This window comes from Arachis stenosperma, chromosome 6 (genome assembly GCF_014773155.1).
Source record: "Arachis stenosperma cultivar V10309 chromosome 6, arast.V10309.gnm1.PFL2, whole genome shotgun sequence".
Classification (NCBI taxonomy): Eukaryota; Viridiplantae; Streptophyta; class Magnoliopsida; order Fabales; family Fabaceae; genus Arachis; species Arachis stenosperma.
This window is the reverse complement of record NC_080382.1, coordinates 16,257,312-16,269,763: the sequence shown is the minus strand read 5'-3', so window position 1 is coordinate 16,269,763 and position 12,452 is coordinate 16,257,312. Positions and strand designations below refer to the sequence as shown.

Sequence of the window (12,452 nt, the reverse complement as noted above, 5' to 3'; positions counted from 1 at the left end):
GACGTTTTCTTCATGCAAAATTTGAAAAAAAATTTATTCAATTCGTCGACGCCGTTTTGCCCAGTTTATTATAAAAAAAAAGTCATTCTCCCATAAAATATTAAAAACGTTTTGTTTCTTTCAAAAATTTAAAGTAGGCCCATAGTAGAGTAATACACAATGCTCTCCAAATATAATTGAATAACACACGTTACTTTCTAATATACAAAAAACTGAACCCTTGACCTAAGCCTTGACTTCGAACCCAATTTAATAAATTAGCATATCTATTTATTGAAACTTTCAGCCTAACTGAATTACAATAAAATTGGCCAAATTAATCCCAAAGTGACCAAGCCAGTTATTCGAATCGAACTAAATCACGAGCACTCTTACATAATTTATTTTTATTTCACATCAGTAAAAAATATAAGCATTTATTAAAAGAGAAAAGCTATGCATACAAGTCATTAGGGCTTGTATGTTTTACAAGTTGATTAACGAATAAACCCCAAAAACGCGATGCAAGGTCTACGTTCTTCTCCTTTTTCTTCTTCCTCTTCCTCTTCTTCTTCTTCTTTTCTTTCGTTTCTTGCCTTCTCTTTCTCCTTCTTCTTCTTCTTGTTGCACGTTCTTCTTCCCCTTCCTCTTCTTCTTCTTCTTCTTCTTCTTCTTTTCTTTCGTTTCTTGCTTTCTCTTTCTCGTTCTTCTTCTTCTTGCACGTTCTTCTTCCTCTTCCTCTTCTTCTTCTTTTCTTTCGTTTCTTGCCTTCTCTTTCTTCTTCTTCTTCTTCTTGCTGCACGTTCTTCTTCCTCTTTCTGTTCTTCTTCATTTACGTGCTTTTCTCTCTGTTTTCTTTCTTTGTTATTCTCGACTTCCATTTTTTTTACATCAAGCTCTGAAATCGTTTTTGAAGAAGAAGAAGCAGTAGAAGATGAGGAGGAGAAAGAGAAAGAGTTCTGAAATATGCATAAAGTGTACTTCAACGAATTTTGAGTGTATTTCTTGAATCCTTTGGGTGTATTTTTGTAATCGTTTGGGTGTATTTCTGTAATCCTTTGGGTGAATTCCTGTAACCGTTTGGGTGTATTTCTGTAATCCTTTCGGTGTATTTCTGTAATCGTTTGGGTGTATTTCTGAAGTTCCATTATCTTCAAATGGCAAGAAAATTGTTTTCATGGAGAAAGAAGAAGAAGAGTCGTTCATAATGCATGGTGAGTAGCGCGCTTTGGAAACAGGAAGTTGTTGAATAACGTGCATTTTATTTACTCTTGCATGTGGAAGTGTGTAATGCGTTAATTAAATTAATTAAGTGTAATCTGTGTATTTTATTGGACTTGTAAGACTTGTAAGTCAAAAAGACTTGTATGTGTAGCAAGTCTCTTATTAAAAATTTAAAATTCAGTAAAAACAAAAATAATTTGTCTTCATCACAAATGAAGAGAAGAAAAAGGAGAATTCAATAAAGATAATTTGAAAATTATGTTTTTTTTTTTAAAAATCAAATTATAAAAATAAAATTTTCTTTGCCATATCAGCTCGTTAATGTGTCCACGTAACAGAAATTAGTCTAATTTAACTTTTCGATAGCAAGAAATAAAGAAGAAAATGTCTTAAGAGATTATTATAAATCTTATAAGGCAATGTCAAAAATAAATTTAAATAATTATTATTTATTAACTACATAAACTACTTTAAGGTTTGAGTACAGTTTCTAATACCACTGTGAAGCTCAACTCCATCGCGTGAGATTCCCAATCCAAGTAGTTAATGAGTGGCTTCTAGTTTCTAGAGGCTTCCACAGTCCACATTTTCAAGCTTGAAGCTCCCTGATTTCTTCGTGGCACTTTCTTTCTAGACCTTTCCACACTTCCCCTTTTAAGTTTTTAATTAACGCCCCCTTCTTACCCAGTTACCCCGCAGTCCGCAGTCAGCAGTCCGCACCCTATCAAGAACCCAAAACCCTCACTCACTCACTTGAATGGCTCGTTACGGCGAAGGAGACAAGCGCTGGATCGTCGAAGAAAGACCCGACGGCACCAACGTCCACAACTGGCACTGGTCCGAGACCAACTGCCTCGATTGGTCCAGAAACTTCTTCAACAACCTCCTCAACGACCTCCCTATTCTCACCGGCGAATCTAATCTTTTCATCGCCACCACTAAGGTCTCCTCCGTCGACGGCGAGGCCTACGTCAACATCCGCAAAGGCAAGATCATTCCTGGATACGAGATCTCACTCACCCTCGCCTGGCAGGGCGAAGCCAAGGACTCCGACGGCAAGTCTCTCTTGAAAGTTGATGGCACCGTCGAGATCCCTTACATCTCCGACGAGAACGCCGGCGAGGATCCCGAGCTCAAGGTTACTGTTAAGGACGAGGGACCGATTGGAAGGACGCTGAAGGATGCCATGCTCTCCAAGGGGAAGCCCTTGATTTTGGACAAGATTAGGGTTTGGGTGCAGAGCATGGCCAAGGGTGGACCTGTTAAGGACGAGCTCGAGACCAAGAAGCCAACGCCGCCACAGCAGCAGAATCATGCTGCCGCAGTTGCGTCGGCAGCTGTGGCGCCTTCTTTGGCTTCAGCTGCGACCAAGAAGGAAGGTTCGGTGGAGAAGGAGGCGAAGAAGAAGAAGAAAGAGGGATTCAAGAGTATTAGCATGACGGAGAGGTTCAATTGCAGGGCGAGAGATTTGTATGAGATATTGTTAGATGAGAACAGGTGGAAGGGTTTCACGCAGAGCAATGCGAAGATCAGCAAGGAGGTTGGTGGAGAGTTCAGCATTTTCGATGGTTCTGTTACCGGAACCAACGTGGAGTTGCAGGAAGCTAAGTTGATCGTTCAGAAATGGAGGTTCGGAAGCTGGCCTGATGGTGTTCATTCTTTGGTATGACCTTGTTCATTTCATTTCATTCTTTTGTTAATGTAGAGATTTGAATTCGTGCGTGTAAATAAAATGGTGATTGAAATTGTTACAGGTGAAGCTTGTGTTGGAGGAGCCTGAACCTGGGGTTACTGTTGTCAAGCTCACACATAATGATGTTCCTGAAGAAGATAGGTGAGCCGTTTTTTTAATTGCAATTGATTATTGGAAGGTTTGTTTTGAGTTTTTTGATCAATTTGTTAAATGATATTGTTATGGTGTGTGTAGGTATGGAAATGCCACTGTGGTGGAGAACACGGAGAGAGGGTGGAGGGATCTCATCTTCCAAAGGATACGTGCAGTTTTTGGGTTTGGAATTTGAGATTTTAATTCTTACCAATGTAGGGTTTTTCTTTCTTTCCTTTCCTTTCCTTTCTTCTTCTAGTGTCATGTGTTGTAGAATTTTCACGGATTTTGAATCATTTTAAGTGAGGGGAAAGGTGAAATTTTAATGGATTGACAATTGCATAATTGTTGAACTGTGATTGAGGCTCTGGTTAATCTTGCCAAGAGTGTCTTTCTTAAAAATACTTTCTTTCTGCTTTTGCATATTCTTCAATGTTCTATGTTGCTTCATATTATTATTTACTAGTAAACACTAAAAATCCCTAGTTAAAAAATAAAACCCAAGATCAAAGATAGAAATATTTTCAGAAGATTTAAAAATGTGACAAAAGTTTCTTTATTTGGAGTAAGCCTTTGTCACTTTCTATATTTCGAGAAGATTCGTGTCAGATAATATTATTGGTGGTTTACTCATCATTTGTTATTCATTCTTGCATGTCATTAACTTGTGCAATAGAATGTATATTTGATACTTTCAACGTGACTTGTCAGTATTCTTGTTGCTGTTGGACACTGCACCTATTAGAGAGGACTATATGATTCATTGCATATTTTAGGCATAACTTGCGCAGAGAAAAGACAGATAAATTATCTAGAAATTAGTATGCTTACTTTCATATCATTGTCGAGAACTCGACATCTTAGAGATTCGTTCTTAACTGAGTTGTTATACGGTATTTGGATTTAGACATGGAGTACTAATTTAGAAGGGTTGATTCTTAGGCCCCCCAACTTTCATGTAGGAATGTTTAGGAGAACTTAGCTATGAACATGTGGCGATTTGATGGAAGTTGTTGCAGTGATACATTGCAGATGCGCTTACGTAAAGAAATTTAGTAATTCTGATTGATTAGTGTTAAAGTGTTTAATAAGCCAGCCAGTGTTCCCACAAGAACAAAAACAATTATCTCCAAGTATTTTCATGTTTGAATTCGAGGTCATTTATATGCAGTTGAAGGAAAGGGTGAGACATGTTTAATGAGGAGGGTGTTTTCCGTCCGTAAGGGTTGCAATCACAATTAAACGAACTTGCATTTGCCTAAGCTTGGTTCAATACTTATTACTGAAAGATCCTAGTGGCCAAGTAAACGAAAAAACAAACTATTTGAAACACTATATTGTTCTCTGTTGAAAAAACGATTACGTGTATTTGCTCATTATTATGTTGGCCTATTTGCTCATTAAAAGAAATGTAATCAAATAATCATAAGTGTGCTAATTTTATACCGTGTACTTGCTCATCTATTCATTAAATAAATCATAAGTAATCACTAGGTAAAACGGGGCAAGTTGCAAATATGGATCACAAAATTCAGGCCACTGAAAAGGAACTGTGTTATATAATAATAATATGTATTGGTTTAAGGGTTTAAGCTCATACCTATGCTTCCTAAATCTGAACTCAAAAGCACAGAATGGGCCGGATCATTTTGATTCTTATTTAACCCATAATAATTCAATGAAAGAGAAAAGCAAATTTAATTGGCAACGCATGAATTTCAGTCCAGTACAAATATGTTATTGTAAAATCTAGAATCTGACATAAATTTAAAAACGAGAGCCTGTGGCATTGGGGGGATCTATCCGGAATGATTGGTCCCGTGATTGGTTTCCCTTGTCATATGGTTTTCTTTTCTCTATCTTGTTTACGTTGTCGTTGAGCACACCTTTTGGATAAGCCTCACTCTCACTTTCCTTAAACTATTTATTTTCATCTTTCTTCTTCTTTCCCCTTGTTTTGACTCCAACACCATTATCCCACACTACTTTCCATCGTCACTACAAACTTGAAAGATCCGCAAATGATTCTCTTATTGTTCTCTTAGCTATCACCAAGCATAATCGCCACCATCGTATTGTGTTGTTATTGAAAGAGAAAAGTGAAAAGGGGTATGTCTGCTACAGGGTTATTATATCCACATATTCTCTATGGTGAAGTCGTAGTTTACCAGAGAGATCAACAGCACCAGCACCAGCACCAGTGCTTGGTAAGTAGTAGTAGTGGCAGATACGTGTTTTTATCTTCATTGAAGAGTAGTAGTGGTTGCTGGAACGCTTCTTTTGGGCAGAGGATTAGACGGAGGAATTTGAGAGTTGAAGCGACGTGGCCAGATTTGTCAAGACCAAGTGTCATAGAGATGGAATCCATTGATGATAGTGAGCACCTTGATCAAATTCTGCTTCATGCTCAGCAAAATTCACAACCCATCATCATTGATTGGTATTTATGTTCTTTCCATCTTCTTATTCTTAATTAGTTCTATGCTATTGCTATACACATAACAAGATATTTATGTCAAGCCGCATCTACTGTAGCTAGATATTTTTTAGGACTTTTTTGTCTTTTTCAATATCTAATATCTAAGATTGTTGAAAGAACATTGAGAATGAAGTTTCTTGCTACTTTAAAAAAATCAACTTGTATTTATTTTTGTGAATATAGGATGGCTGCTTGGTGCCGTAAATGCATATATTTGAAGCCCAAGTTGGAGAAATTGGCTGCAGAGTATGACACAAAGTAAATTATTCTTCTTTTAAAATTGAGCCTTCAATGACATTAATATTAACATCATCTTGAAATGGTGATAATTCATTTGTTTTTCTTACTTTGTCACTGTTTCAGGATCAAATTTTATTACGTGGATGTGAATAAAGTGCCTCAGACTCTAGTGAAGCGTGGCAATATCTCTGTGAGTATGATCACTAGAATGTCATAACATGTTCTTTGATATTTCTTTTCTGATGATGTTGTTATGCCACTTTAGAAAATGCCAACAATTCAGTTGTGGAAAGATGGGGAGATGAAAGCAGAGGTGATTGGAGGCCACAAGGCCTGGCTAGTCATTGAAGAAGTCAGAGAAATGATCCTAAAGTTTGTATAGTGTGTTCTATTATTCTTCATTCTTCTCTTTTTCTTATTTTTAACAACCTCAATTAGCACATATGTTTATTCATATAGTAATTTCTTACTCCCACGAATCCTCCGAGCTCTGACATTTTTTGATATCATTCGGGGTAGCTCCCTCGTTTGTTCGTATTACACTCGAAGAAAGGTGTTATGATGATTAAATATAAACTATAGCAGCACCGTTTCAACCTCGTCGCTTTGGCCGAGTGGTTAAGGCGTGTGCCTGCTAAGTACATGGGGTTTCCCCGCGAGAGTTCGAATCTCTCAGGCGACGTTTCTAAACTTTTTAATGTTTTCTTCTTCTTTTTTTTTTTTTGTTTGCGGGTTTGGACATGCCATGTTTAATATTGCATTAAGTTCATAAAATAAGCATGGGCTTCGCTTAGGTTAAAGAAAAAAAAAAATCTAAAATCCAAAGTTTTGGTGGCATACAATAAATAACATGGGAAACTCTTAAGATGCATAAATTTTAAATATTTTTCTTTTAATGCCTGTCTTCACAAAGGGGTAATCACTAATCACATGCAATGTTTGAATTTTGAGCCTCTGTCATATCTTATAAAAAAAGCCAATCACCAGTTGTTTTGATTTACAAAATAGAGGATTCGAATTTTCCAATCGAATCACAGAGTCCAATTAATACATGCTCTTATAAATTGATAATTATATGGCCTCATTTAAACAAGGAATAAAGACAGATTAAAGTAGGCATGGAAGGGATGCTATTTGACACTCTTTTTGGTAGGCAAAGAATTTTAATATTTGATACTGATATCTATAAGTAACATAACTCATTTAAAAAATGTTCATATACTTTTCATATCCTATAAAAGGCTGTGACGCTTTTTTCCCCCCTTATTTGAATATGTGCCAAAACAAACTGGAACAATCTGTTCCATTTTCAACAAAAAATAGGAAACTTCAAAAGCCGAAATTTTCTATCAAGAAAAGAAAGATGAAATTGATCAACAAAATATGTGCAGCTACACGTGACTTGATTTCCACACTGAATATATATATATATAGAAAAAACGTAACCAAATCTACATTTTAGTTATTTAAATTCGCTACTCTAATCACCTGAATAAAAATCACAGAACTTGTCTCGATATAATAATGTGCTACTATATGAAAATAACCAATCGAGATGCAGAAATTTTTAGTCAGAATTTATATTAAGAGTTGTACTACTACCATTTGATATTAAAAGTTCATATTTAAATCATTATTACTATATAAATGCTATACTACATCAATATCAGATTTTAGTTGGTAGTATTAATTAGGTTGTAACTCAAATGCTACAATAAGCTCAATATTAACCTCTGTAATTCTATCTTCATCATAAAATAACTATATAATTCTCGTAATTTTGCACAATTAGCTAGAAATCAAAGGGTTTAATGTTAGGTTGATCAAATTAATTAATAAAGATAATCATACATTATTCAATAATCACTCACACAACTAATAATATTATTCAGCCTAAAAGATTTGCTATAGAACATATACAGAATAATATAATAGATCTTATTTCCAACATACTTGAATTAAGATTAGCTGTTATATATATATATATATATTATTCTTAAAGATAAAGTTGTTTTTATACAATGAATCTAAGCGCTAAAGTGTGTAATAATATAATTGCCAGAGGGCAAGCAAAAAAAAAAGAGATTGTAGCTGTCGCCACCACTCACTCTTGATATAGTGATATAGTCCCTTTTTCACTTTTTTAAAACTTATTAAATAATTCTTCCTGTGAACTAATAGCGTCTAACTTTGGTGTAATTATAGCGAATTAGATCTTTTTCATTACAATATATTTAATCTTAGAATTCATTATATTTAATTGATGTATCTTCATATAGTAAGTAGTATTCATAGTACTGATTAAGGCAAACGTCCACAGCCGGAAGGAAATTTTGACCGATGATTTTATTTTATAATATACAACATGCATCACTTACTTTTATTACATATTTATATTGACTCTAACTTTCAAGATCTATATCCAATGTTTAGGAAATGTATATACTTCCATTTACTTCTTGTTAGATATTACGGATTTAATAATAGGAATTTAAAATAATAAATAGAATATAATTATATATGTATTTTTGGAGCTTGTGGTTATCGATTGGAGAAAAATATTTGTGAGAATTTAGTATTGAAAAGACATCTTGCTTAATCTCTTTAGAAGCGGTATATGATAAATTTATTAGTTGTTAAGAGAATTAGACTGAAATGTAATTTCTTTTATTATAAAATATGTATATAGTAATTAGTTCTTAATCATTACAAATTTATATATTTTTGTCTATTTTATTATATACACTAATTATAAAATTTTAATATATAATAATATATGATGACATTTAAAATTTAAAATAAATCACTCCATCATTTCATAGACTAACAAATATTATAGCTAAATATTTAATATAGTTTTATAAAAACAAAAACTAATCATTAATAAAAATTCACGAGAAAAAATTCTAACATTTTAGTCGTATATATATTAAGTTAATGTTCGAATTAGATAAAATATAAAAATATTTTTTGTTAATCTCCACAAATTTGAAGTAGGGACTCCTTACGAGAATGACATTATATATATTTATGGAAGATAAAAAAAGGATAAGTATGATTTTGGTTCCTAACGTAGAAGTTGAAAATTTATTTCGTCTCTCGCCTTTTTTCGCTCTAAAATGGTCCCTAATGTTTCAGTTTGTATTAAAATCGTCCTTTTTACCAATTATATTTCTTTATTATGAAATTACCCTTTATTAAAAAAATTATAAAATAAAATAAATAAAAAATAAATAAAAAAAGAAAGGGGGATACAGAGAAGCGGGGTGGGTAGGGAGAGAAAGGGGGGGGGGGGGACGAGAAGGGGGGGAGGGTGGAGGGGGGAGAGAAGGGGGACGCTATGCCGCCGCCCGCCGCCCGCCGCTTCTTCTTCTTCTTCCTCCCGCTGCCACACCGCCGCCCGTTTATTCTTCTTCTTCTTCTTCTTCCCGCTGCCGCACCCACCGCCGCCCGCCACTTCTTCTTCTTCTTCTTCTTCCCGCCGCCCGTTTCTTCCCGCCACCGCACCCACCGCCGCCCGCCGCTGCTTCTTCTTCTTCTTCTTACCGCCGACCCCACCGCCGCTTCTTCTTTTTCTGTGAATTCTGTGAATTTGATTTTTTATAAATTTTTTGTGAAATTTATTGTGAAATATTGTTGTTGCTAAAATTTGAATTTGGAGTATTGTTGCTGATTCTGGGTTCTTGATGATGATGATGATTTTCTGAGTTGAATTATTGTTTGTCTGAGTTTGAGTTATGGATCTGAGTTCTGGGTTCTGATGAGAATAACGTTGATGATATTGATTTTCTGAGTTTTGGTTGGTGATGATGGAGTGGCAGTGGGTGGGAGGGGGTGGTGGTGGTTCTGGTTCTGAGTTCTTATGATTCCATTATGATGATGGTGGTGGTGGTGGTGGTAGGTGGTTGGTGGTGGTGGATGTGGTGGTGGTGGTGCTTATGCTTCTGTTTCTGCTGGGCATGATTTTGGGGAAGAAGGGATAGGGGCATTTTGGTCCGAAGGACGATTTTAAAACAAACTGAAACCTTGGGGACCATTTTGGAGCGAAAAAAGGCGAAGGACGAAATAAATTTTCGGCCCTTACGTTGGGGACTAAAATCATACTTATCCATAAAAAAAACCTTCTTACTTGAAATATTTGTGATGATATGATTCTTATTATTAGAATATATTGTATCATTCTATATAATTTGAATACACACAAATTCATTTTCTATTGTTTTCTCTTACACTTTCTAACATGGTATCAGAATTATGATATGCTCTTTGAGAAGGATAAATTTATTTTCTTTTGGTCAAATTACTGTATTTTTCATACTTTTCTTCCGTGTCATTTTTTTCCGTCTCTTTTGTCAATGCCTTGATGTTTTTCTTACTTCACCGATTAGCTCATTCACTATTTACCTATTCTTATGGAGAAACCATATTTTTTTTTGTCATATTCCGATACTTTGCTATCTCTTCGCATTTTGTCCCTTTTAAGTAATTTTTCGGCAGTTTGCCATCTTTTCAACAATTTTTTGGCAGTTAGCCACTCTTGCGTCAATTCTTTCTACGTTTTTCTATAGCAGTTTTGCATCCGTTTCTTTGTGACAGTTTCGTCTGCACCCGTTCTATCAGCTTATGCCATTTTTATTTTATATTTCGTTGCTTTAAAAAAGTTTCAAACTCAAGTTGAGTTTGAGGGAGATGTTAGAATATATTAGGATCAATTAGCTTTCATTAGAATTATTTAGCATAGCTGAAAATTTATTATAGGATATTATATCTTTATTATTTGGATTCTCTTAACACCTATAAATACCTTTCTATATTGTATTATTCTATACAACTTGATTACACTCAAATCCTTTTTCTATTGCTATCTCTTATCCTTTCTAATACGGTATCAGAGCCATGGTATCCTTTCTATATCTGTTGGTCAAATTACCGTATTTTTCATACCTTTCTTCCATGCCATTTTTTTGTTCTCTTTTGTCAATGCTTTGATATTTTTCTTACGTCACCGATTAACTCATCTACTAGTGCACCCGTTTTATCAATTTATGCAATTTTTATTCTATATTTTATTGTTTTAAATAAGTTTCAAACTCAACTTGAGTTTGAGGGACAGGGGTGTTAGAATATATTAGGATCAATTAGCTTTCATTAAAATTATTTAACATATCTGAATATTTATTATAGGATCGGATATTATGTCTTTATTATTTGGATTCTCTTAGCACCTATAAATACCATTTCTATATTGTATTATTTTATGCAACTTGATTACACTCAAATTCTTTTTCTATTGCTTTCTCTTATCCTTTCTAATATGGTATTAGAGTCATGGTATCCATCTTGAGAAGGACAAAAGATAGTGTCGCACCCACTTCCATCCCCATTAGCAGTGTAACACTTCCACGTTCATTTTCTTCTTCTCCTCATTTCTAAAATTCTTTTATACGATAATGTAAAGTTTTGTTTGATTATTGATGAAGTTAGAGATGAATCTAAAAGAGAACAAATGGCACTTATTGTTAGATTTGTTGATAAGCATGGATTTGTCAAAGAAAGGCTAATAAATATTGTTCATGTCAAAGATACTACTTCTGCTACTCTAAAACAAGAGATTTGTTCTGCATTATCTCATCCCAATCTCAACATTCAAAATGTTCGAGGTCAAGGATATGACGAGGCTAGTAATATGCGTGGAGAGTGGAAAGGGTTATAAGTTTTAATTATTCAATAATGTCCTTATGCATATTATGTTCATTGCTTTGCTCATCAATTACAGCTAGCTCTTGTTGCTGCGGCTAAAGAAGTTGTTGATGTTCATGCTTTTTTCCAAAGTTTGAGTAATATTATTAATGTTGTGTGCTCTTTTTGCAAGCACAATGATAAATTACGATATGCTTATGCAACTGAAATTTTTTATTTAGTTGCAACTAATCAAATTGAAACAGGAAGGGGAGCAAATCAAATTGGCACATTAAAAAGATCAGGAGATACCAGGTGGAGCTCTCACTTCAACTCAATTTGTAGTCTTTTACGTATGTTTGGAGCAACAACTTCAGTTCTGGAAGATTTGGCTACTAATGGATCTACATATTCTCAACGTGGTGATGCTACTTATGCTCTTAAATCTTTATTATCATTTGATTTTGTTTTCATTTGTCATATGATGAAAGAAATCATGAGAATCACTGATAAACTTTGTCAAGCATTGCAACAAAAATCTCAAGACATTTTGAATGCTATGCATCTGGTTTCTAGTACAAAGTCATTGATTCAGCAGTTAAGAGATAGTAGTTGGGGGACACTTTTGGAGAAAGTTAGTTCTTTCTACAATTATCATGCTATTCAGATACCTGATATGGGTGCTTCTTTTAGTGACATAATTCGGTCTCGTCGTAAAAAGAATGTTGTCACTGTTGAACACCACTACCGTGTTGACATTTTACTAGCGTGATAGATTTTCAATTGAAAAAATTAAATAGTAGATTTAGTGAGCAAGCAACCGAGCTTCTCGTATTGAGTACATCTTTAGATCCTAAAGATGCTTTCAAGTTATTTAGTGTTTGCAACATATGAAATCTTGTAAAGAATTTCTATTTTTTAGATTGTTCTGAGTAAGAAAAGATTCAATTGGATTATGAGTTACAACATTATGAACTTGATGTGGTTAAAGCTCCAGATTTTTAGGATTTGTCTACTCTTGTTGAA

At 34.5% G+C, this 12,452-nt stretch overlaps 3 protein-coding genes and 1 non-coding gene across 4 annotated transcripts; all 4 read left to right on the top strand.

Moving 5' to 3' along the window:
* Positions 1-1,714: 1,714 nt before the first annotated feature.
* On the top strand, positions 1,715-3,466 carry LOC130935214 (uncharacterized). The gene is made up of 3 exons (XM_057864836.1): positions 1,715-2,866; positions 2,958-3,037; positions 3,131-3,466. The coding sequence occupies exons 1-3, from the start codon at positions 1,961-1,963 to the stop codon at positions 3,222-3,224; spliced, it is 1,080 nt and encodes a 359-aa protein (XP_057720819.1). The 5' UTR covers positions 1,715-1,960; the 3' UTR covers positions 3,225-3,466.
* A 1,292-nt stretch (positions 3,467-4,758) lies between these two features.
* Positions 4,759-6,222, top strand: LOC130935216 (thioredoxin-like 3-1, chloroplastic). Its single transcript, XM_057864837.1, has 4 exons — positions 4,759-5,468; positions 5,691-5,765; positions 5,871-5,937; positions 6,013-6,222. Exons 1-4 carry the CDS (start codon positions 5,140-5,142, stop codon positions 6,127-6,129), a joined length of 588 nt encoding a protein of 195 aa, XP_057720820.1. The 5' UTR covers positions 4,759-5,139; the 3' UTR covers positions 6,130-6,222.
* A 125-nt stretch (positions 6,223-6,347) lies between these two features.
* On the top strand, positions 6,348-6,429 carry TRNAS-GCU (transfer RNA serine (anticodon GCU)). Its single transcript has one exon. It is a non-coding gene; the product is annotated as a tRNA-Ser (tRNA).
* Positions 6,430-9,087: 2,658 nt separating this feature from the next.
* LOC130933752 (uncharacterized) lies at positions 9,088-12,198 on the top strand. The gene is made up of 3 exons (XM_057863369.1): positions 9,088-9,333; positions 11,206-11,424; positions 11,524-12,198. Exons 1-3 carry the CDS (start codon positions 9,088-9,090, stop codon positions 12,196-12,198), a joined length of 1,140 nt encoding a protein of 379 aa, XP_057719352.1.
* Positions 12,199-12,452: the final 254 nt, after the last annotated feature.

Excerpts from the sequence above, each read along its gene's own strand:
- LOC130935214 (XM_057864836.1), top strand. The coding sequence starts at position 1,961 with ATGGCTCGTTACGGCGAAGGAGACAAGCGCTGGATCGTCGAAGAAAGA. Across the intron at positions 2,867-2,957 it reads CTGATGGTGTTCATTCTTTG|GTGAAGCTTGTGTTGGAGGA; the intron begins GTATGACCTTGT and ends AAATTGTTACAG. Across the intron at positions 3,038-3,130 it reads GATGTTCCTGAAGAAGATAG|GTATGGAAATGCCACTGTGG; the intron begins GTGAGCCGTTTT and ends TGGTGTGTGTAG.
- LOC130935216 (XM_057864837.1), top strand. The coding sequence starts at position 5,140 with ATGTCTGCTACAGGGTTATTATATCCACATATTCTCTATGGTGAAGTC. Across the intron at positions 5,766-5,870 it reads GCTGCAGAGTATGACACAAA|GATCAAATTTTATTACGTGG; the intron begins GTAAATTATTCT and ends TCACTGTTTCAG. Across the intron at positions 5,938-6,012 it reads TGAAGCGTGGCAATATCTCT|AAAATGCCAACAATTCAGTT; the intron begins GTGAGTATGATC and ends ATGCCACTTTAG.
- LOC130933752 (XM_057863369.1), top strand. The coding sequence starts at position 9,088 with ATGCCGCCGCCCGCCGCCCGCCGCTTCTTCTTCTTCTTCCTCCCGCTG. Across the intron at positions 9,334-11,205 it reads CTTCTTTTTCTGTGAATTCT|TTTTGTTTGATTATTGATGA; the intron begins GTGAATTTGATT and ends GATAATGTAAAG. Across the intron at positions 11,425-11,523 it reads GAGGTCAAGGATATGACGAG|CTAGCTCTTGTTGCTGCGGC; the intron begins GCTAGTAATATG and ends CATCAATTACAG.